General features: G+C 39.2%; 1 protein-coding gene across 1 annotated transcript in view; it reads right to left on the minus strand.

Moving 5' to 3' along the window:
* Positions 1-25,259, minus strand: part of ipo13b (importin 13b) — a 100,408-nt gene that overhangs the window by 45,734 nt on the left and 29,415 nt on the right. The window contains exons 3-10 of the mRNA XM_055641720.1: positions 19,460-19,600; positions 17,835-17,976; positions 12,772-12,938; positions 11,225-11,345; positions 10,912-11,059; positions 5,803-5,984; positions 4,918-4,944; positions 4,011-4,145 (exon numbers count right to left, since the gene is read on the minus strand). Of these exons, the coding sequence (XP_055497695.1) occupies positions 4,011-4,145; positions 4,918-4,944; positions 5,803-5,984; positions 10,912-11,059; positions 11,225-11,345; positions 12,772-12,938; positions 17,835-17,976; positions 19,460-19,600 (1,063 nt within the window). The remainder of the gene's footprint in view (positions 1-4,010; positions 4,146-4,917; positions 4,945-5,802; positions 5,985-10,911; positions 11,060-11,224; positions 11,346-12,771; positions 12,939-17,834; positions 17,977-19,459; positions 19,601-25,259) is intronic.

Below are 25,259 nucleotides of genomic sequence, written 5' to 3' on the forward strand. Positions count from 1 at the left end.
TAGGTGCAGGAGTAGGCCATTCGGCCCTTCGAGCCTGCACCGCCATTCAATATGATCATGGCTGATCATCCAACTCAGTATCCCGTACCTGCCTTCTCTCCATCTTCTTGCAATTAAGATAATAAACATTTTTTCAGAACAGTCATCATCAGACAGAATATTGCTCTTTAGCCACACTATATTTTTAAATACAGTCAATAAGATTTCAGAGACTGAAGGGTAAATGTTGAAGCAGCTAAGGGACTGATGATTTACAAATTATTCATGAGACAGGGAACTGCAGATGCTGGTTTACAAATAAAAGGCAAAGTACAAGAGTAACTCAGCAGGTCAGGCAGCATTACAGGAAAACATGGGTAGGCAACATTTCTGGTCGGGAACCTTCTTCAGACAGAGTCATTTGCTTCTTCCTCAGTCTGAAGAAGTGTCCCAATCCAAAACATCGCCCATCCATGTTCTCTAGAGATGCTGCTTGACCCATTGAGTTACTCCAGCAATGTGTCTAGAAATTCTGCAGCCTTGATTATAGAAACATAGAAAATAGGTGCTGGAGTAGGCCATTCGACCCTTCGAGCCAGCACCACCATTCAATATGATCATGGCTGATCATCCAAACTCTGTACCCCATTCCGGCTTTCTCCCCCATATCCTTTGACTCCCTTAGCCCTAAGAGCTAAATCTAACTCTCTTGAAAACATCCAGTGAATTGGCCTCCACTGCATTCTGTGGCCGAGAATTCCACAGATTCACAACTCTCTGGTTGAAAAAGTATTTTCTCATCTCAGTCCTAAATGGCCTAACCCTTATTCTTAAACTGTGACCCCTGGTTCTGGACTCTCCCAACATAGGGAACATTTTTCCTGCATCTACCCTGTCTAATCCTCTAATTTTATATGTTTCTATAAGATTCCCTCTCATCCTTCTAAATTCCAGCGAATACAAGCCCAGTTGACCCATTCTTTCATCATATGCCAGTCCCGCCGTCCCGGGAATTAACCTGGTGAACTTACACTGCACTCTCTCAACGGCAAGAATGTCCTTCCTCAAATTAGGAGACCAAAATTGCACACAATACTCCAGGTGCAGTCTCACCAGGGCCCTGTACAACTGCAGTAGGACCTCCTTGCTCCTAAACTAAAATCCTCTCGCAGTGAAGCTTTCTTCACTGCCTTCTATACCTGCATGCTTGCTTTCAGTAACTGATGTACAATGCATGCTTACCTTCAGTGACTGATGTACATACAAAAGAATGCTGGAAATAATTTAAAGCAAACCTGTGTGCTTTTAGACAAATTTTCATTAGTTCCAACAGGTTTGGGAGTGGGAAAATATTGCTTTTATTTTTAAAAGTGCAAAATATTGTTCAACAAATGACCAACTCATTAATCAATTAGTACCAAACAAAATAATGGCATTTACTTGAAGCAACATATTTATTTTTTTAGGTGACCCATCTTAATCACATAGTTCACATATTTGATCCACTATTAAGAAACTGCTAAGTATAAACCTAATTGGGTTCGCAATCAAAACCCTTTGATTAAACCCTAAAATGCTGTGTCATTAAAAAAGGATATTTTGTGTTTATTTCACTGTTACCTACCATTAGCAAGTGGTGCATGACCAGGTGAAAGCAGGAGTCCACACAGGAGATGCAGTTCTCCAACCTCATTCTCCCCGGGCCTCGATTCCACTTCACCTTGCTATCTGCATTCCTTGGGCACCACAATACTGACCCTTTGCTAAACCATTTTGGTGACCCTTGCATATTATAAACCCCCCACCTCCAATTTGAAAGCCACTTCTCTAAAGTATTGGATAGATTGTGCCTTTTAACAAAACAACAGCGTAAATGTAGAAAGGAAAGATGGTGTTTTACTTACTTCTGACTTTTTTGACAACATTAAGAATGGTCTATGACTTAATAAAGGGGATTGGAAAACTTCTTAGGACACCATTTACAAGAATGTTTAAGAATTCTTGAAAGTCTACATGGAATACTTTATTGTAAGCGAGAAGCTGCAGAAAATAGGTCATAGGTGAATAGTAAACATTAAAAATATGAATTAAAGTTATTTGACATTCACTTTCACCTGAGTAGAGGGAAGAGTTCATGAGAATGTTTATAATTTCATTTGCTCAATAACCTAAAAATTAATCTAAGGTTGCCAAATTGTTGATCGCAATAAGGGACAAAGGAAATGAGAAAAAGCCAGTAGGTTATACCATTAGAAAATATTGCAACACAAGTTTAAATACAAAATATTGCAAATTCATCAAACTCTATATGATGATTTTAGGATTAAAAAGGGGATAAAGTTGAAGTTAAAATTGCTTTTTAACATTGGCTTGTCAGGCAGTAAAAACAACAGTTAAAGGCAGAATTGATGATCAGCCTTATAAAGTGATGTAGATATCCAATTAAAAAATGGATGTTGGGGGAAAAAAAACAAGAGATTTAGACTGGTTGGTAATGACTCTTACACAATTATGAAAAATATGACTATTCTGTGGGCAAAATTCAACAATTCAAAATTGCGATTAATGGGAAACTCAGATGAGGATCAGAAAATAGTAGAAGGCATGTACATTTTAATTTCCAACCAGAACAAAATCTTAAGTCGTGATTTGCATGAATTGTTAAAAGTTATAAAAAGGCATTGGATAGGACAGTTTGAAGTCCAGTGTTTCATTCTATTCACCATGACTTGGCCCATCCGGTTGCATAACTGCTCCCAGAAGAGCATTCCCAGTCTTAAAAAAAAAAATTCTGGAATGCTGGAAATACTCGGCAGGTCAGGCAGCATCTATGGAGATAGAAATAGTTAACATTTCAAGTCGATGCCCTTTCATCAGCTCAGCTGAATATTCCCAGAACTTAGTTTTCATTTCAGATATCCAGCATTCTCATTTTCTCCACCTCCGATCTGTCCCATTCCCACTAACCAACTTCCATTTGAAAGCATTAATTGATTGCGTTTCCACTATCCTTACACATAATTACCTCGATCCTAACCACGGCTAGTAAGAATTTTCCTCACATGTTCCTTGCAATCAGCCAATTGGAAGAGCATTCAACTATTTATCTGGCCTATGCCAATTATAAACATATAATTCTTATCAAGTTTCTTCACAGTCTTCTTTGTTCCAGGAAAACAACCCCAGCTTCTCCATACCAAACTTACAGCAGAAATCCCATTCCAGAAAACTTTCTTGTAAAAAAATTCTGAGTCCTTCCGGTTATTCCTAAAGTGTGCAGCTACCATTGGACAGATTACTCCGGTTAAGGCGAACTACAATTTGTACATGTTCAGCATAACTTTTTTAAATTTATGAATCCAAAGATCTAGTATGTTTTGCTAACCATCTACCAGATGAGCTGTAGATGGGTTTTTTTAAATGGACCAAAATAGGTGGCACTGGACAGATGGAAAGTGGATTAAAAAATGGGGTTAAAAAAAAGCAAGCAGCAAGTTTTTAAAAAATGGGACGGTGCAGAAACACAATGATTAAAGAATTTAATGGTACATATAAAATAATACAAAATAACACTGAAAAGAAGACAGAAGAGAAAGACAAAAGAACATAATGTTAGAGCTTGCTCAGAAGATTGGACGTGTTACTCTTTCATGAGATATTATTTGCACACATATTCAGGAGACAATTGGTTTGCAGTTTTTTTAATCATTGCCAATAATTAAAGCTGGTCAAAGTTTTATTACATCCTTTAGAAATCATGTATTAACTAGTCTTTAATTATATGTTTTTAATATAAAATGAATTCTGTGCAAGAATTTGCACATCTATTCCCCTGTGTGTAATATTTTTTGAGGTTCAGGATACAAGAAAAAAGATAAAACACCCTACCAAAAAGGAAGGATGCAAAGTTAAGAAGATGAAAAATGAAAATAAAACTGCTGGAGGAGATAATAGAAGCAAAACTTCAAATAAAATAGATCTACAATCCCAAAAACTTGGTTGTCAAGATGCTGATTTTTCATCCTACATACCGGCTCTTCAGCAAGTTTCTCCAGTTGCTGGATGTAAGGGCTAATGAGGGAGTGCAGGTTCCTAAGGATTTCCTCCACCTGAAGAGCAGAGAGCAGGAATCCTAACGCCTGCATCAGCCACATACACTGACTTGTCTAAAAAGGAAAAAATGAAAATCTCAATGATGACAAACTTTAAAAAAAATCATAATTTAGCATTTTGCAACACCAAAAAATAACGTATTTTATAAAAGTAAATATTTACCAAAAATTGCCTCAAAACAAACCACCAGAACAAAACAAGTAAAATCAAACAATTAACATTGTGGAATCTGGGCAACTTCTGGATTTTGAAATACATACAAATGCTGATTGGTCACATTCTGAAATGTGTTGTGGGAGCTTTGAACAGCCCACACTCAATATTACATACTCGCCTATCATTTTCAGTAAATTATTTAATAAACATTGTTGGACAGATTCCCCCAACCCCATCCCTCCCCTCATCAGCTGGCTCTGCAGTCTAGTCATTCAGTGCAAGTCTTGCTCATTGATTTATCATTTACCAGTAATGTTTAAAATGACTTAAAATAGATTTGTAGATGGAAATTACAGAAGATACACGGCTCATTTTGTACCATGCGGCATCATTTATGTTGTATAAAGTTTAAACTTTCCACTTTTTTGCACTAAAATTAATTTTAAATAAATGCTAGGATGAACACATTTATTAAATACTATGTACTAAATCAACATATTTAATCCAGATGTATAGGGCATTTAAAACATTACCATTTAAAGCAGCTTGGTATTAATTTTACATTTATCTTCATAAAGAGTGAAAGAAGAAAATGTGATGGAGAGAGAAATAAGCACAAAAAGTTATATCAGAGTTTTAACTGTCATCAGGAAATCTTAATCAACTGACCTTATGAATTTGCTTCATTAAAACTTCCTATGGAAAACAACGACAAAAAAGAAAATACCAGTTATCATTTGTTACAATGCAAGAACCTACCTAATAGCTGCCTTTTATTTAATCTCAGGCCTGACAAGTGTTTCACTGAAAATTCCAAACTGGTCAACTAATTATAAGTAATAATTAAATGAATGTATCACATTATTAAAGACACATAGATGGAAAATAGATATGAACAAAATTCTAGAGAAATATACCCGTTTAATCTATTTCACTAGAACTGCAGCTTTTATTCTATTGATTTTCCAATAATGCTTCTAACAGAACACAGCAATCTTTACTCATTTTTGATTCTGCACATATTTATTTCACAGTTTATAATATAACAAAAAATAGAAATATGCCAAAGTGGGCCTCAATCAATTGGCAAGGACTTCACAGTGCAAGGTTCTTTTCATTAGAATATATTTTACTCGCATTGACAATGTATCAGATATTTTTGCTTGTCCAGCTTTCTCCTTGTCTATGCACATCATAGTGCTTCCAAAAGTGCATGATAAACACCGGACCATTGTTAGTGGTGGAATTTTAGAAGAGTTCCTTGATCCATATAAATTTCTTGCATCTCTCAGTGAATTTTTAACCTCAGACATGACCAAAGCAAATACCATTAACTACTTTGCAGCAGACTCTATGAAAAGTCTTTCGGTTTCTCTAAATAAGTGACGTAGCTCACACATATAGCCATGCAGAGAAATTACATTTTCTATTATAGCCAAAGAATACTGCGCACAATTTCTAAAATAGCAAAACCTTTAGTTTAGTCTTTCAAATGTAAAGAGATACAGTAACTTGTTGCAGTAAATATAGTCATTAAATCTCTGCAATCATTACCTGAGAAACAGCCACAATATTTGCAGCATAGGGAGGTAGGTCATACTTGCATTCTCTACAGATCTTCTTCAGTGTGGAAACACTGGATATGGAAAGCTCTGGGTTGCCCAAAGCATGCAATACCAGTGGCAATACACTGTTAATCATCACTGGGTGATCAGCTAGCCATTCGGCCAATGCACCTACAAAATAAATTGATGGATTTAGAACAGCAAGTTGTACCTGTCAAAATCACACCGAAACTGCAACCAACTAGAGCAACCATTATAAGAATGTAGAAACAAGGAACTGCAGATGCTGGTTTACAATAAAACATGGAAAGTGCTGGAGTAACTCAGTAGGTCAGGCAGAATCTCTGAAGAACATTGATTGGTTGGCGTTCCGGGTCTGAATTGTAGACCCAGAATGTCTGATTGTAGGAGGGGTGGGGGGGAGGGGAAGAAAGCTGGAAGAAAGGAGTGGCAGGGCAATGGATGGATACAGGTGAATGTTGATAGGCAGATGGTTAAACAAAGGCCAGATGAAAAGACAGAAGTTGTGAGACAAAAGGATTGAAGAGTTGCCAATGTCTCCCCTGTGGTTGAAACAGAGGGATCAAGAAATGGAGAGAAGTGTCAGAGATAGTCCGGGTGAACTTGAGGGAAGGGTGGAAGTTAGCGTAAAGTTAATGAAGTCAGCAAGTTCTGCAGAAGTGTGGGAGGCAGCCCCTATGCAGTCGGTGATGTAGCAGAAAAAGAGTTGGGTATGGTGCCAGTGTACATTTGGAACGTGGATTATTCCACACAACAGACTAAAAGGCAGGCATACAGCGCCCTCCATAATGTTTGTGACAAAGACCCATCATTTATTATTTGCATCTGTACTCCACAATTTGAGATTTGTAATAGAAAAAAATCACTTGTGGTTACAGTGCACATTGTCAGATTTTAGTAAAGGCCATTTTTATGCATTTTGGTTTTACCATGTAGAAATCACAGCAGTGTTTATACATAGTCTCCCCCATTTCAGGGCACCATAATGTTTGGGACACAGCAGTGTCATGTAAAAGAAAGTCGTCATGTTTAGTATTTTGTTGCATATCCTTTGCATGCAATCTGTTGCTCGAAGTGTGATCCATGGACATCACCAGTTGCTGGGTGTCTTCTCTGGTGACGCTCTGCCAGGCCTGTATTGCAGCCATCTTTAGCTTATGCCTGTTTTGGGGGCTAGTTCAATTGGGTTCAGATCGGGTGATTGACTCAAGAATTTACCATTTTTTAGCTTTGAAAACCTCCTTTATTGCTTTAGAGGTATGCTTGGGATCATTGTCTTGCTGTAGAATGAACCGCTGGCCAATGAGTTTTGAGGCATTTGTTTGAACTTGAGCAGATAGGATGTGTCTATACACTTCAGAATTCATTATGCTACTACCATCAGCAGTTGTATCATCATTGAAGATAAGTGAGCCAGTACCTTCAGCAGCAATACATGCCCCGGCCGTAACACCCCCCCCCCCCCCCCCCCCTCCCCCTCCTCACCATGTTTCACAGATGAGGTGATATTGTTTGGATCTTGGGCAGTTCCTTCTCTCCTCCATACTTTGCTCTTGCCATCACTCTGATATAAGCTAATCTTCGTTTAATCTGTCCACAAGACCTTTTTCCAGAACTGTGGTTGCCCTTTAAAGTACTTCTTGGCAAACTGTAACCTGGCCATCCTATTTTGCAGCTAACCAGTGGTTTGCATCTTGCAGTGTAGCCTCTGTTCATGTTCATGAAGTCTTGTGCAGATACTGGTCATTGACAAATCCACACCTGACTCCTGAAGAGTGTTTCTGATCTGTCGGACAGGTGTTTGGGGATTTTTGTTTATTATAGAGAGAATTCCTCTATCATCAGCTGTGGAGATCTTCCTTGGCCTACCAGTCCCATTGCAATTAGTAAACTCTTTCTTCTTAATGATGTTCCAAACAGTTGATTTTGGTAAGCCTAGCGTTTGGCTGACGTCTCTAACAGTTTTATTCTTGTTTCTCAATCTCACATTGGCTTCTTTGACTTTCATTAGCACAACTTCGGTCCTCATGTTGATAAAGAGCAGTAAAAGTTTCCAAAGGTGATGGAAAGACTGGAGTAAAGACTAGGTGCTGGGATCTCTCTTATACCTGCAATAAGGAGGCAATTAAACACACCTGAGCAATTACAAAAACCTGTGAAGCCATGTGTCCCAAACATTATGGTGCCCTAAAAAAGACTATGTATAAACACTGCTACAACTTCTACATAGTGAAACCAAAATGTATAAAAATGGCTTTATAAAAATCTGACAATGTGCACTTTAACCACATGTGATTCTTTCTGTTACAAATCTCAAATTGTGGCAAATAAATAAATGATAAGTCTTTGTCGCAAACATTATGGAGGGCACTGTAGCTGGGCCAATGCGAGTGCCCATGGCGACACCTTCAATGTGAAGAAAGTGAGAGGAAACAAAAAGGAAGTTGTTGAGTGTCAGGACAAATTCCGCCATGCAGAGGATAGTGCTAATATATGGAAATTAATTGGGTCTCCGGTCAAGGAAGAACAAGAGGGCCTTGCGATATTCCTGTAAAAGGACTGAGCATACATGGTAAAGCTGAATCAATGGAGGCCTAGAAATTGAAAGTTATCGAAGAGTTGAAGGCATGCAAGATGTCTCAGCTGTAGCTTAGAAGGGACTGGACAAGAGGGGATAGGATGGAATCAACCCGTCTCTCCCAACCCAACCCATTCCCTCCCCAGGTACTTTCCCCAACAACTGCAGGAAATCTAACACCCATCCCCATACCTCCTCCCTCACTTCCATCCAGGGATCCCATTAGACCTTCCAGGTCAGACACAGCTTCATGTGCACCCCCTCTAACCTGGCCAAGTGCCTCGATTCACAATTTGCAACTCTTTAATCCTTATGTCTCACACCTTCTGTCTTTTCATCTCTGGCCTTTGATCAACCATATGCTCAGCAAAAGCTCTCCTCAGCTGTATCCTGCCAGGCTTTGACCTGCCCCTCCTTACTTCCAGCTTCCTTCCTCACCTTACAATTAGTCTGAAGAAGAGTACCGACTCGAATCATTACCCAATCATCATAAGACTATAATTTTCCAAATTAAGTGGGAAGCCACAAAAGCAAATGTTTTTATTGAGCTCTAGGTCTAGGGTTTGGGTTTTACAGGGCAGCATTGCATTTACTTTATTGAATGTTGTTAAGCGATTGTTATTCAGTGACTGGGCAGCCAATTTGGACATAGCAAGCTCCAAGTAACAACAACGTAGTAATACAAAAGAATAATATCACAGTTGCCGATGACTGGAAACTAAAACTAACTACTAGAAATACTCAAAACAGTCAGCAGCATTTAGGGGAAAGACACAGAGTTCACATCTTAGGTTACCAGAGCATGTTAATGACTGAATAATCTGCATTTAGTTGCCTTGACGAAGGGATAAATATTAAGCAGCACCCCAAGCATCACTTCATTGATGGTACGAAATCTTTCCCCAGAACATAGGTATCAAAATCCAGGGGACATACGAGAACAAGAGTGGAGAGGATTAAAAAAAAGATTTGAGGAAGAAAATTTGTCAAGTGGGCGGTGGAAATGGATACTCTCAACATTTAAACGCTATCCAGAAGAGCAATTGGTGGGCTGACAGGCCTGTCTCTCTACCGGTAGGCGGCACGACTCTCGTCAGCAGCGGCCTCTGCAGCCCGTCCGCGTTTTTATTAATTTTTGTCTATGTTTCTATGTAGTTTTTGTTATTTTTTGTTGGGGTATGTGTGTGTGGGGGTAGGGGTGGGGTGGGAGGGAGGGGGTAACTTTTAAATCTCTTCCTGCACGGGAGACCCGACCTTTTCTTGTCGGGTCTCCGTTGTCGTTGGGGCTGCAACGAGGAGCGGCCTCCAACAGGAAGACCGGGGACTCTGGTGCCGACGACTCACCGTCACCGTCGCGGAGCTGGCCGAGTCCGGAGCGGGTGGAGCGGTGGAGCGCTGCTGCTGCTGCGGCCCGACCTCCGGAGATTCGGAGGCTGCTACTGCGGGTCTGCGGACGGCGGCACCGGGAGCCCCTGGAGGGAGACCGCTTTTCAGGGCTCCTGCAACGGCGACTTCTCCCGCACGAGTTGCGGGGTCGAAGAGCTCCTGGAGCGGGGCCTTACAGCACCGCCCCGCGCGGCTTGGAATGGCCGCGGGACTCTGCGAGCGCACGCCGGGGGCTCCAACATCAAGACCCGGTGTGCGACCTTGCACCACCCGGCGTGGCTTTAATGGCCGTGGGACAATCGCCATCGCCAGCCGGGGGCTTTGACTTTGACATGGGGGGGGGGGGGGTTGAGAGTGCAGTGGAGAGATAAGTTTTTTTTTTTGCCTTCCATCACAGCAATGTAATGGATGTTTATGCAAAATGTAAATTATGTTGTGTCTGGGGTCTATTTGTTTGTAATGTATGGCTGCAGAAACGGCATTTCGTTTGGACCTCAAGGGGTCCAAATGACAATTAAATTGACTCTTGACTCTTGACTCTCTCTCTTGACTATAGACTTTTAAGTTCTTATTCAAAAATAATGCAATATGCCTGCAACGACAGATTGGGTCTTGGTTTAACCTATCATCCCAAAGCAGATTTAATCTATTGATTAAATCTGATAAGAGAAAGGTGATGCACTTTGGGAGGATTAATAAGGATAGGATATGCACAATGAATAGTAGGGCCAACAAAGAGGGATCTCAGTGTGTAAGTCCAAGGATCCTTGAAGGTAGCAAGACAGGTAGATAAGCTGGTGAAGAAGGCATATGGATATCAAGAAGGTGATTGGAATCTGGAAAACACTACCTGATAGTGGAGGTGGATACCCTCAACTTCCAATTAAATAACTGAACAAGGACTTGGATTATCAACACATAGACGGCTGCAGTGCTGGTAAATGGGAGTAGTATAGATAGTACATAATTATCACTGTGGACATGATGGTCAGACTGGTATGTTTCTACGATGTACGACTACGAATCCATGAGGTTATCCCAAAATTGTGTGCAACCACAACTATTAGGAAGAGCTATCCCACTAATAAATATACTCAACGCTATAAAGCATACCTATTGTAAACATTACTGTGTCAGCTAACTGCACATTGCTGATGTTTATCCTTGGGATAAGACCAATCAATCCTGGAATTACATCGGAATAGTTGACATCATTGGTTTCTGCAATAGATTGAAACCCATACAAACAGGCTTCAATGTGCTAAACAGAAAGAGAAAACAATTATGCAATACATCAAGTTACGCACTTTTCAATTATAAAGAAATCAGGATACCAGTAACTCAAAATGTAAATTAAATACAATATTTCTAACAAATTGAACACAAATATTTTATTAGTACAGTGGTGTAGCAATCTAATATTTACCTGCCATGACGTTGGTTGTTCAGTGTTAGTTAAAAGTCTTCCCAATTTGTCGTATAGATTACTTAACAGTTCAGCTCCCAGCATTTCATAGACATACATCAGAGTATCAGAGATATCAACTCTGCCACGAAAAGATACATTTTGTTATGTAATTATAGATTATAAATGTGTTTACAACAAAAATACTCAGAATTAATTTAAACATACAATTGAATATCCAACTATTTTAAAGTCTGAAAATTGTAACACAATCCTTATAACATAATCGGGAAAAAATTAATATTAAAATTTTGGAAAGTCCCTACAACCCCCACAATTAAAATGTGGATTACGGAAATGTCGGAGACCCTATACTTAGAAAGAATTAGACTCATCTTAATGGACAAAGAAGATCTTTTCGATAAAATCTGGGCTCCATTCATTAACTATCTAAAGGGATAGATTGGCACAGCACGAGGACCCAACTGAAACTTGAACTCAGGATCAGATGAAAAGCTATACTTTCTACGAACCTATCTCCATTGACGTATTACAGGTAACCCATTCCACCTCTTCCGTTTTTTTTTGTTTTTTTTTATTTGTAACTTTCTACCCTCTCTTTCTCTCTCTTTCTATAAAAAAATAAAAACACTAGAAGCAGAAGTAATTGATAATTGAAAATTTTAATAATGTATGACTGATGTATATGAAAAGTCTTTTTACTATAATATGTACCTATACTTTAGAATATGTCTATATTATAATATGGGATAGGCAGAGCCGAGCTAGAGCCAGCGGCTGCAAGTCCGGGGCTACCCCGCAAGCCCAGGGCCACCCTGGACACCTCCGGACAGGGACGGGACACCAGGGAGGAGACGGGCCAACAGCAACTCAACAGCATCCGCAGCGACGGAGAGCCGACCCCGACCACGGACGAAACGCAAGCCTGCACACAATGAAGCACCACCGTTGCCAATATTGTTTTATAGCTGGTGATCTATGACCTGGGCATGCGCATTCAGAATACCGAACTTGCTTATTCAAGTAAAGGTTAATGCAAAATATTCAGAAGCATAAAACGTGAAAAATCATTCACCTATCTTTGTGATAATGCCTATTATAGCAGCTCCTATAATGATCACCCCCTCCAAATGCAATCAGATTATTCCGAGAATGAAGTTCCAAATCACACATTCATACCATTCGTCCACTCACTTAATGAAGCTTACTGCAAGATATTGATCAACAGCAACTAAATACATGTTCCTTTTTCAAGAATATCTACTAAATTATATCCTGCCCTTGAGTGGATGTGTTAAAAGAAGACCTCCTCGTGACAACAAGGGTGGCATCAGGAATTCACAAAACAATTTTTTTTTAAAAATCAGAAGCGTGAAACAAATCACCCTTCTGCAAAGTGGTAAAATATACTGCAGTGCAAAGTGATCAATAATCTGCAAAGTACCATCAGCAACTGTTCAACAATCATTATGTTTCAACCATCAGAAACCTTAGAAAAGCGCATGAGGCTTGCAGTTCTACAAACACCTAAACAATTGCTTCCTTACCTGTATATTCTAAATTGTTCTTTTTCATCAGAGGACCATGAGGAATATTCTTCATCTGAAGGGAACTGAGCCTTGTGCAGAAGGACATCAACTAATTGAAAGTAAACGGGACGATAAACTTGTAGATACACCACCTGTTTCTCAGCTTCAAATGACATTATGTCATCCTAGATGTCACAAGAGAAAAATTATTTTAATTAATTAATTTTAAAAGCATTAAGTGGAATGAAAGGAAACAAGCCTAACAAATCTTCAGGAAAACAAAACAGATTCCTCTTCAGTTTTCAGAAATAATACGCAACCGCACATCTGAAATTAAAATCTATTCCTCATTTGGAAAACATGTTTCCCAAACTATCCAAAATATTTTTTGTTGAGAATTATATTTTTGACATCCAAACTGCTTACTTCCTATGTTAAAAATAAAGCACAAAGAAAACATTCAATTTTCTTTCAGCTCAGTCAGCTTCTGACAAAGACAAAAGCTGGAATAACCAGGTTCACAACTGATTCTATCTCTGGCCTTTGCTCAAAAATCTGCCTTTTATTGCCTGAGGTCATCTGTTGCCAACTGTGAGTTGTCCAACCTCTTTTCGTTTTCAGTTTTTTTCCCCTATTCTGCCCTACAATCCGTCTGAATAAGGGTCCCAACCAGAAACATTATCTACCACTTTCTCCTGACCCGCTGAGTTAATCCTACATTTTATGTCTATCTTTGGTATAAACTAGCATTTGCAGTTCCATGTTATTACCTTCTTCTGCCAGTCAACATTGTTTAAATGCAATTGAATTTCTACCAAAAGGTGCCCATTAGCTCTAAATAGATAATGGGAAGTTCTAGAAACTTTAAAGCTAAAAGGTGGAAAAAACAAATGGAGTAAAGTAACAGACTAACATGACAAGATTTTTGGCCTCTCAAAACTATCTAGCACAGGCCAACAGGTTGGGGATAAAGCAGTTAGAAATGATATCTAATGAGAGTATCTATAGGCAAGAAACTGAGGGGCCAAGAACGTGACTTCCATTTAGTGGCAGAAGGTGCATCATCCTAATGAGATTGTGCATATGTGCATTATAATTTTAACATTAAAATTCTCATATTGGATGCTTGATATCGCAGTCAGTAATTGTCCAGCTTTTATAGTGCCCGAACTGATGAAGCAGTTATGGTCATAAGTTCATAAATTACGAGCAGAATTATAAGAGTTGAACCCATACTATGTGTCAGTTACGTGAACTTGCAATAGGCTAAAAGACATTATGGAACAAGATGGGGCATCCAGAACCAGTAGTCACAATCTCAAAATAAATGGTTGGCCATTTAGGACCAAGATTTTTTTTTTAATTCCATCACCCAGATGAAAAGAACTCTTTGCAATTCACTACCCAATGCAGTTTGAAGGCAAAATGTGTTGGTATAGTTTTATTATTGTCACATGTACTGATTACAGTGAAAAGATTTCAGTGTGGACTATCCAGTTAAATCACTCAGTCATGATTTTCCCCCCGAAGTTGGAGCAAAAGGGAGGGCCAAATTGCCGACCCCTGCTTCGATGTGTTTTGTAAACATTATATCAATATCACTTTGATCTGCATACTGAAAAAAACAATCCTGATTGATCTTCTGTACATCTTCCTTTCCCTTTCCTTATGCAGGGTCCAATATCAGCTCACAGAATTAATACCAATTATAACAAATGTACAAAATACAGTCACCTTTTTAGGCTTTTTTACTCAAAAAAGGCTCAACACTAACAATGTATATTAACATAGCTGTTTACAGTTGTATAAGAGGACTTAAAGCCATTTTGCACATCATCAAATTATCAAGACGATAATTAAAAATGTTTTGCACCATCAAACATAGAAATTGGATTTATCTTCCATTATAAAGCTTAATGTCGATCAAAAGTTAATGAGCATGTGAATCCAATCATGAAATTTATTCCATAACTAAATGTTGAGGCAAGAGTGTAACATTTATAGCTCGTTACTCGTGTGAAGTTGCAGGTCACGTTTCTTTGTTTAAAGGAGATTGGGAGTGAAAAATACTCGCATTTGGAAGAGTTTGGACTAATTAGGGAAAGTCAGCATGACCTTGTCCAAGGCAGGCTACTTCGTACTTACTTGGTTGAGATCTTTTGAGGAGGTGACTGATGAAGGTAGGGCAGTAAATGTCGTCTATATGGACTTCACAAGGAATTTGACAACGTTCCTCATGGTCAGCTGATCCAGAAGATTAAGATGCATGGGATCCACAATGACCAAATAGTTTAGATTTAGAACTGGCTTACCCATAAAAGACCAAATAGTGATGAAAGTGTGTTATTCTGGCTGAAGGTCTGTGACCAGAGGTGTTTCGCAAGGATCTGTGCTGGAATCTTTGTTGTTTGTGACAACAAATTACTCAGACAAAAATACAGAGGAGTTGGTTAGTAAATTTCCAGACGACACAAAAATTAGTGATGGAATTAGACAGTGAAGGCAGCGGACAAATGCGTACAGCAGATCAGATACAGAAATAGCGGTTGGGAGTTAAATCTGGGAAAGTTTAAAGGAGATGTGTGGAGCAGGGTGTTGGACACACTGTCAGGGGTCCTGCTGGAAGCAGATACGATAGTGTAGTTTTAGAGATGTTTAGATAAGACATTAATGCATAGGCTATGGAGGAATATGGATCATGTGTAGGCAGAAGTTTAATTTGGCATCATTTTCAGCACAGACATTTATGGTCCGAAGGATCTGTTCTGTGCTGGTATGTCTATGTTCGAAGTCAATTTTTCAGACATCAGTATTGGCAGCCCTGTGGATCCCTGAGGATTTACTGAAAACATAGTATCATCTGTTCAGCTGGCACTATATTTCATCCATAAATCACTACATGCTGTTCTGATTATTAAACCATTTTCGCAAATCATTGCTGGCACAAACCAAAATTTTAATATTAATTTTATTATGAGAATTTATATTTAGATCGCATAAAATTACTAGTACTTCAAGAGCTTTGTTACTTTCATAAATTGCTTATTATAAACTGTCCTGTAATACTGAAGTTGAAAATAAGCAACTGACTGGGAATAAGAATACACCTTTGCAGTCATCTTTAGCAAGGAGCGCACCAATTCCCAACATCCTAACATACAGTGATGCATTGCAGCACATTGTGTATCGAAATCGAAGCAACTCCCACTGTTCCCACACAAAAAAAACAGTTGAATGGTAAATCATGAAAGATAAGAAATAACAGATCACTGTCCTGAAATTCTAGTTATTAATTCAAAAGTGTATATTTATAAACATGTTTCAAAAAAATGAATCTCACAAGGTCTCATTGTATCAACGTTATGATTAATTGTGGTGCACCTTTACATGTTTTAATTATAGTTAAGAATCTGCACTCCTGATAAACAAGGCACCAGTAATGAACACATCAGCATTTCCAAACAGAAAGGCAGTAATTAGAAATCAGCACAGTGATCTGTTATTTCTTATCTTCCATGATTTACCGGGTAACTAAAGATACTTTAAATTGTTGTAATCATAGATACATAGAAAATAGGTGCAGGAATTGGCTATTCGGCCCTTCGAGTCAGCACCACCATTCAATGTGATCATGGCTGATCATCCACAATCAGTACCCCGTTCCTGCCTTCTCCCCATATCCCTTGATTCCGCTAGCCCCAAGAGCTCTATCTAACTATTTTTTGAATGCATCCAGTGAATCAGCCTCCACTGCCTTCTGGAACAGAGAATTCCACAAATTCACAACTCTCTGGGTGAAAAAGTTTTTCCTCATCTCAGTCTAAATGGCCTACCCCTTATTCTTAAACACATGTATCTTCAGGAATATCCAAAATTTAAAAGGCACCATGCATTTGTGAACTCTGAATTGAAGAACGTTTCAGCAGAAGGGCATATGGAAAACTGATCTTTATTTCAGATTCACTGTAGTTATGAAACCAGCAGATGCCAAAGCATTTAACTAGAAAAAAGCAAATATAAATAGAACTAAAAAAGAATCCAGTCCAGGTAGACTGGAATAATGGATTAAAATGCAAAACAGTAAATGAGCCAATCTTTTAACATATCAAACAAGTAGTTCAGAAAAAGGCGACAATCTTTGATGGCTTTGTCATGTATAATTCCATATAAATCAGACTTTCAAAGACTTAGCAATTACTGAAATGTTTAAGTTATAAATGAACAATGGAAAATAATTAGTGGTCATTCATTATACAACATGCTGCTATTTATTTTTGTTAATGATGACTTTAAGAAGTTTTCATCTGCAGGGTTAACCTTTCATGGAGACACAAGTTTTACACAAAAAGACACAAAGAGCTGGAGTATCTCAACAGGTCAGGCAGCATCTCTGAAGAACATGGGATAGGTGATATTCCAGGTCAGGACCCTTCTGCAGTATGAAGAAGCATCACAACCCGAAACGTCACCTATTCATGATCTCCAGAGATGCTGCCTGATGGGCGATTTTTTAGGCAACTGCTGGCGACTGTCATAGTCGTAGCAGGTCGCCGAAAAACCGGCGACAACCTACGTCATCCTGGCGACAACCTACGACAGCACCTACATCAGGAGAAGTCAAGCTACGCTCAAACACTGTCGCCAAAAATGTTTCAACATGTTGAAAATTTAGCGGCGACCAGAAAGACGCCATGACTTTTTGCTCGACTGAGGAGACTACTCTCGGTGACCACCGGCGAACATGTGGCAACAAACTAGTCGCCTGTAGTTGCTTGAAAAATCGCCTAAGTGGGACAGGCCTATGACTCACTGTGTTATCTTTTCATGTTTTAATAGGACATGCACGCACACAGAGTATTTCTAATCTAAAATAATGGCATTCTGAAACTTAAAAGAAGAAATAATCAGCAAGTTAGGAAGCACACAAAGTTAATAATTTTTAGTGTTTGGATATTAACAATTTTCCTTAGAAATTTCCAAAAAGGTTCCTCTATATAACATTGCAAAACTATGAGAAATATCACTCTAAATTGGCATAATGCATTTGGAGCTTATATATGACCATAAATATTTGTTCATACCTGTAACGTGTACCAGAAGGTTAGGGTTAATGAGCTAGTAGTTTCATTTACTGGGTAGTGGCCTGGAATTCCAGTGCAAAACATTATCATGTTGACAAGTGCAAGAAATGTCTGCCAGTGTTCTACTTGCTCCAACAAGGCTCTGTATGGAAAACACGCAAGCTTTAGTTAAGAATGTTTACAGTAAATACATACCCATAGCATAATTCAGGAATAGAGAAAAGCAAAAGTAATTCATAAGACTGTAAAAGCTTCAGCTAATATTCAATATTTGAAAGCAGGTGTTTTAATATTAACTGCTGTTCGGTTCAATGATGAGTGGTTCTGATCTTACTGCAACTAAAGTGCTCACTGCAATGAGATAATTTAACTTTAACAGTGCCTCACACCAAAATATACACAATAAACCCTTGTTATAATGGACCATAGGGATAGAGATCAATGGAGTCAGTTATTGCAGGTTGCCCGTAATAGAGTATAAGTAGTAGAAACAAACAACTGTAGATGCTGGTTAAAAGGACACAAGGTGCTGGAGTAACTCAGCAGGTTAGGCAGTATCTCTGGAGAACATGGATAAGTGATGTTTCAGGTCGAGGCCCTTCTTCAGACTCTGGAACTGGGTCTAGAATCCAGGTGAGTTGTCGGCCCCAGCATGCTGGAAGCCGGGGGAGAGTCCGGGATCAGTGGAGTCATTGCGGACTGCGGAGTCATTGTGGCCAGAGGAGTGTAAGTAAGGGTCGGTGGTGGCAGTGTCCATCATAAAGAGCTCAGTAATTACAAGGCTTTACTATACTTTGACCTTTTCAGGGTGTTCGCAGAAATCACATAAAATTCAATTTTTTTCCTTCTACATATTTAAATTGTTTATTGTATTCAATTTTGTATGACAAATACAATTGTTATCCCTTCATGGACAGGCAACTGGATCTAACCAAAAATTAAATTTACCCAGAAAAACTACATTAACCCTTCAGCACCTCGCCTCTAGTTTGATTTTTATGTTCCTTTTTCCCCCCATGTTTTTTTTTTAACTAAAAATTAAAATGAATCACAGCCATAACTTAATAAGGGAAAAAAAATCTGAAATGATCAACATTAATTTTGCAGTTCTCCAAATACACACTCACTTTGCTCCAACATTGCAAAAATTGCAAGATCTTAAATTTGCTCCCTAATGCTCTTCACCCTCCTGCCCTTCCTTCAACTCTTCTTTGACCTAGACTTTGAATTACCTTCCAAATTGCTACTTAGCTTTAGTTTGGCATCAATTTTCATCAAATTAAACTTCTGGAAAGGACATTCAGACTTGTCCATTGTTAAAATGGTTACCGGGAGAATCCACCAGGTGGCGCCAGCAATGGCTGCCTCGCCAACAGTCTCTGCCCCTTTCTTCTTCGTTGTTTTTTAGTACGTGTTAAATGTATGTTTTTAGTGTTATTTAGCTAGTTTTATGGATTGGGGGAAACTTTTTTCTAATTTGTTATCTCGACGGGGATGTGATTTTTTTCCGTATCCGTATCAATTTTAGTTTCACATGATTACCCAATAGGTGAGCTAAGTGCATTGCAACAATTGGCAAAACACGATAGAAATGCAAAGGTAAATTAGAATAATGCAAGTTAAACCTTGAGTGATTTTCTCCAAGTGCCACAGCGATTCTGCAGATGCCATGTGATGTTTCCATATCTCCATTTTGGACAGCTTGTCTCAGCTGTTCCTGCAGCTGCAAGACCTGAGGGATCAGCTTTAGTAACGTGTTTACGTATCTGTAGGTTCCAGAAAAGAACCAGGCGTTAACACCAAGGATACGAAAATGCACATGATAGATGACAAACATTTCAGGTTTCAAAATTACTACAGAATCCAGGAATATTCCAAACGGTCAAACAAATGAATCAATATAGAAACAGCCAAAGCAACAAGTTCTCTTACGTGGCGTAAGTAGTCAAACCACTAATACAAAGTTTGGCTAATGGATGCACCAGGTGGACAGGGTGATGAGGGAGGCATTTGGCAAGCAATTTGGAAAAGTACAAAAGTACAAAAATTAGGACTTCATGATACAACTACATAAGTCGATGGTGAGAGCACATTTGGAGCAATTTGCAGTTCTGGTCACCCAGCTACAGGAAAATAAATGTCATTAACTTGGGTAAGGTGCAGAAACGATTTACGAGGAGGTTGTCAGGACTTGAGGGCCTGAGCTAGAAGAAGAGGTTGGGCAGGTTATGACTTTATTCCTTGGATTGCAAGAGGATGAGGGATGATCTTATAGAGGTGTATAAGATCATGAAGAGAAAAGATAGGATAGATGCACAGTCTTTTACCCAGTGTAGGGGTAACAAGAGCCAGAAAACATTGGCTTAAGGTACGAGGGGAAAGATTTAATAGGAGCCAGTGGGGCAACTTTTTCCACACAGAGGGTGATGGGTATATGGAACGAGTTGCCAAAGGAGTTAGTTGAGGCAGGTCCTATAACAACATTTAAAAGACATATGGACAGATTCATGGGAAGGAAAGGTTCAGAGGAATATGGGCCAAATACAAACATGTGGGACTAGTGTAGATGGGGCATCATGGTCAGCTTGGGCAAGTTGGGCCGTAGGGCCCTTTTCTATGCTGTGTGACTCTAGTATTCCAAGAGATTCACGGCTTGAGTTATTGGGAAAAGCTGGATAAGCCAATACTTTTTTTATTATAATGCAGGAGGTTGAGGGGTGACCGTGTTAAAGTATATAAAATCATGAAGGGCATGGATAAAGTGAAAGCACATAGCATTTTCCACAAAGTACAGGAGAGATTTTAAAAGAGATCTCACTGTCAACTCAGAGTAGTCCACATAAGGAACAAGCTGCCAGAACATGCTTGAATTTTTTCCGCGACCTAGCTGAGGCAACGAGTATTCGGGAACTTCCCTCGAGCAAGAAGGAGAGTTCCAGTGACCTCATAGGACCTCCTACAACCTTGTGTCGACCATGCTGCGAGTTTGAGTTGAGGGAAAACTCATCTAAACTTGCAGATTAGGTCGCTGCAGTTGGACAGCCCCTTTGGGCCAAAGGCCTTGTCCCCACGCTGTATAGCTCTACAATCAGAAATTGCAAATAATTCCTGTTCATGTATAATCAAGTGTAAATGGAAACATGAGCACCATTAATGTCATTCAAATTATCCAGAAATTAGATATTTTCCAATAATATGTGAATATGACATTTGTAAATAATACTACACATAAAAACAAATGGGTAGATAATCTTGTGAGGAAAAAAACCTACATCAATGGAAGGTTCCTTAAATCTTAGACCAATTGAGATAGTTAAACCTTGTAAAAACTTTCCATTGAAAGTTCTTCACTAAATCATTCATTTATTTCCAAGTACCTTAAATCATAAAATTGCTTTTTCCATAAGCATCTCCATTCAGCAAAAGTCAAAATAACCGAAAACTGGTGTTATTCATTTATCATAAAGGACACAGATATAAGAAAACCGCATGAATGCACAAACCTGCACTTCCATTCAATAACATAGCAGGCAATACAATCTTGACCTCTAATCCATTTTCTTGTCGATTTCCTATGATTAGACTCCCAAATGTCCAGAAATCCATCCAAACATACATTCAAGGCCGATATAGACAACAACTTAGCTTCCAGGGGAGGCAATTCTATCTCTATTATTAACTATGTTTTTCACTCTCCACAGACAATGGGGGACATTTCCTACGCTCTGACCTGCATTCTTCTCGCTCTCCCTCTAACTGCTCTTATTATAGTTGTAAAGTTATAATTAGGTGCTGCCAGGTACGACACCAAAATAATTAGATCTCTTGTACAACAGGGTTCTGTAGCATCTCTCCGTGCAGTGCCGGATTCTACTTTTCTGTTCTTCCTTCCTAAGTGTAATCTGTATCTGTCAAAAACATGCCTACTCAGGGGATCCATATTGCTTTGCAGAGTCAGACATTCTTTTCAAAACTTACTTTCTCCACTTATCCTTGTATCATCAACACATTTAATTCTAATACACTCAGTCGCTTTATCCAAGACATTAACATAAGTTGGAAATAGTTGTTACTCTGGCCCTGACCCCTGCACTAGTTACAGTTTGCCAACTTGTTTTTTTTTTTAAATGCTTCACCGTTGCTTGTGCCTCGCATGAGATTTGGTCATACTGAATTTTAAAATTGATTTAATTTTGGTTTAGTGGAATTACTGTTTCATTATTTTAGGAACTGATATGAACATCCTACTTAGAGACATAGAGTGATACAGTGTGGCTCTTCAGCCCAACTTGCCCATACCAATCAATAATGTCCCAGCTACACTAGTCCCACTTGCCTGCGCTTGGTCAAGATCCCTCCAAACCCGTCCTATCCATGTACCTGTCTCTAAAGGGCCTGTCCCACTTGGGCGTCACTTGCACATCACGCAAGTGGCGCGCAAACATTTTGTGAATCCCAAAATCCTGGGGCGGCGTGCGCGACTGCGCGTCACTGCCTGCATCACCACACACCATGCACGCGTAATGCACACCATGTGCGCAGAATGCACATCTGCGCGCCCAAGTGGGACAGGCCCTTTAAACGATAGAATAGTCCCAGCCTCAACTACCTCCTCTGGCAACTTATTCCATACACCCACCACCCTTGGGTGAAAAGGTTACCTCTCGGATTCCTACTAAGTCTTTTCCCCTTCACCTTGAACCTATGTCCTCTGGTCTTCGATTCCCTACTCTGAGCACGAGACTCTGTGCATCTACTCGATCTATTCCTCTCATGATTTTGTACACCTCTACAAGTTCGCCCCTCATCCTCCTACGCTCCATGGAATAGAGACCCAGCCTACTCAATCTCTCCCTATAGCTCACACCCTCTAGTCCTGGCAACATCCTCGTAAATCTTTTCTGAACCCTTTCAAGCTTGACAATATCTTTCCTATAACATGGTGCCCAGAACTGATCAATATTCTAAATGCAGTTGCACCAACATCTTATACAAAGGCAAGATGACCACCTATACTCAACACTCTGACTGATGAAGGCCGAAATGTCAAAAGCCTTTTTGACCACCTTATCTACCTGCGACTCGACCTTCAAGGATGCACCTGTACTCCTAGATCCCTCTGCTCTACAACACAACCCAGAGGCCTACCATTTACTGCCCTCGTTCAACATCCCAAAATGCAAAACCTCACACTTCTCTGTATTAAATTCCATCAACCATTCCTCTGCCCACCTGGCCAATCAATCCAGATCCTGCTGCAATCTTTCACAACCATCTTCACTATCTGCAAAACCACTCACTTTTGCATCATCAGCAACTTGCTAACCTTGCCCCGTATGTTCTCTCCAAATCATTGATATAGATGACAAACAGTAACGGGCCCAGCAACGAACCCTGAGGCTCACCACGAGTCACTGGCCTCCAGTCCGAGAAGCAACCTTCCACCATCACCCTCTGCTTCCTTCCATGGAGCCAATTTGCTATCCATTCAACTATCTCTCCTTGGATCCCATGCGATCTAACCTTCCAGAGCAGCCTACTTTGAAATATTTTTAACATAAAATGTTAAAATTTACTGATATCAATATATATTTTCCAAATGCTACATCAAATCACTACCAAGATTCTAACATGACCTAAGCTCTGTTACAGGAAAATGTCATTAGAGAAATGAAGAAGAACTGAATAAATCTTTTGGGTTGCATAACAGACACCACAAGACTGTATTACATACATGTTCAGTTTCAATGATTTTCTATACAAAATGCCGAGACCGAGAAGTAGAATTCAAGCTGTCATGAATACTTTCACATTTTTACCCAAGTTTCAAAAAGTTAAAATATATTAAACAAAACAAAATTAAACCTTCTGCATTTCAAAATAAATAACACCTATACATTCTGCAAGAAGCTGATAAAGGCACCAATATGTAATTGCTCAGAAGAGCATAATGCATTTCAGTTTAGCACTCCCACATAGTGAACATTTGACTTCGGTGGTCAACATCTGACCGGAAGAAAGCAGACAAAAATGATTATCCTCAAATCTGTTCCATGGAATTGAGTTATATCTATTCATTTACTTAGTTACTATAAACCGCCACACTCCCACAATTACACCTTCCACCCCACCTCCTGTTACCTTCTCTACGTTTTTCTGTATCTGTGCATCTATTCTCATGATGAAGCTTTCCATTCTAAAACTTCTGAAATGGCCTTCTTCTTCAGGAAATGTGAATTCCCCTCTGCTGTAGTTGGAGCCATCGGATGCACCCCTTCCCAAAATAGAACAGAGAAAGTTCCCCTCGTCCTCACCCATCACCCTGCCAGCCTCTGCAACCAGCATATCAACCTTCACCATTAATGCCAGCTGCAATGAGATCCCACATCATCCTCTCTAGGGTCACACCTTCCATGACTCCCAGTTTGCTCTTCCCTACCCACCTAATAATCCCCATCCCCAGCACTTTACCTTGCAACTGTTCGAGGTGCAACACTCGTCCATACACCACCTCCCTTAACACCATCCAGGCATCTAAATATAGCAATGTTACAAAATTTTGAGATTTAAAAAATCAAGTCTGCAATTTATCCCATCAGATAAAGCATAACAATAAGTTTAATTTGACACCTAATTCACTTTCATATCTCAAGTAATAAAAAAGGTATGGCCATTTTCATACTCGGAAATTAGCATCTTGTTCCCTATTGATTTTCTATGGACATAACAAAAAAGTTGTGATCGAGGACAGTCAAAAGCCCATAACCTTCTTAAAAATTACGAGAACGGAATGAAATTTTCAGTTATCATAGATTGAACCATTCTGAAACAAATATAAAATAATCTTACTTGGAGGACCTGAAATTAAAGCATATAATTAGTTAGTTACCCAATTGTAGCTAATTTCAAACTTCAATTACTAGATCTAAACATCTATCCATTTCTTAATAACTGATTAACATTTTTAAATAGCCTAAGTGTCCAAATAATATTCACAAATAATTCACAATAAAACATGATTTTTAAATCTCATTTACATTAATTTATAGGCCAAATAGAAGGAATTTAGTGTTCAATTGCTGTAAATTAGTCAATTAAAATCGGCTTTCTAGTGGGTTCCTGTGGAACCCGCTGGTTTAGAACGTTCACAATGCAGTGGATTTGTGCCCTCAAATGCCCAGAAAAATACTGCGGGATATAAAGAGCCCAAAAGGAACTATTCGCTATAGAAAACGTTATATACAGGGTTCTTAAGAAGCCCCTTTTAATGTAAAAATAAGGTACATACCTTTAATTGTTTGCTTTATAAAACCCTGGGGCTGCGAGAGGTTGCGGGTTGAGAGAATGATTTTTAAACTACTATAACTATTATACAAGGCCATAAAAACTAATAATACCTTTTGCGACGGGGTCTTTCAGCGATTT

This window comes from Leucoraja erinacea, chromosome 10 (genome assembly GCF_028641065.1).
Source record: "Leucoraja erinacea ecotype New England chromosome 10, Leri_hhj_1, whole genome shotgun sequence".
Lineage (NCBI taxonomy): Eukaryota > Metazoa > Chordata > Chondrichthyes > Rajiformes > Rajidae > Leucoraja > Leucoraja erinaceus.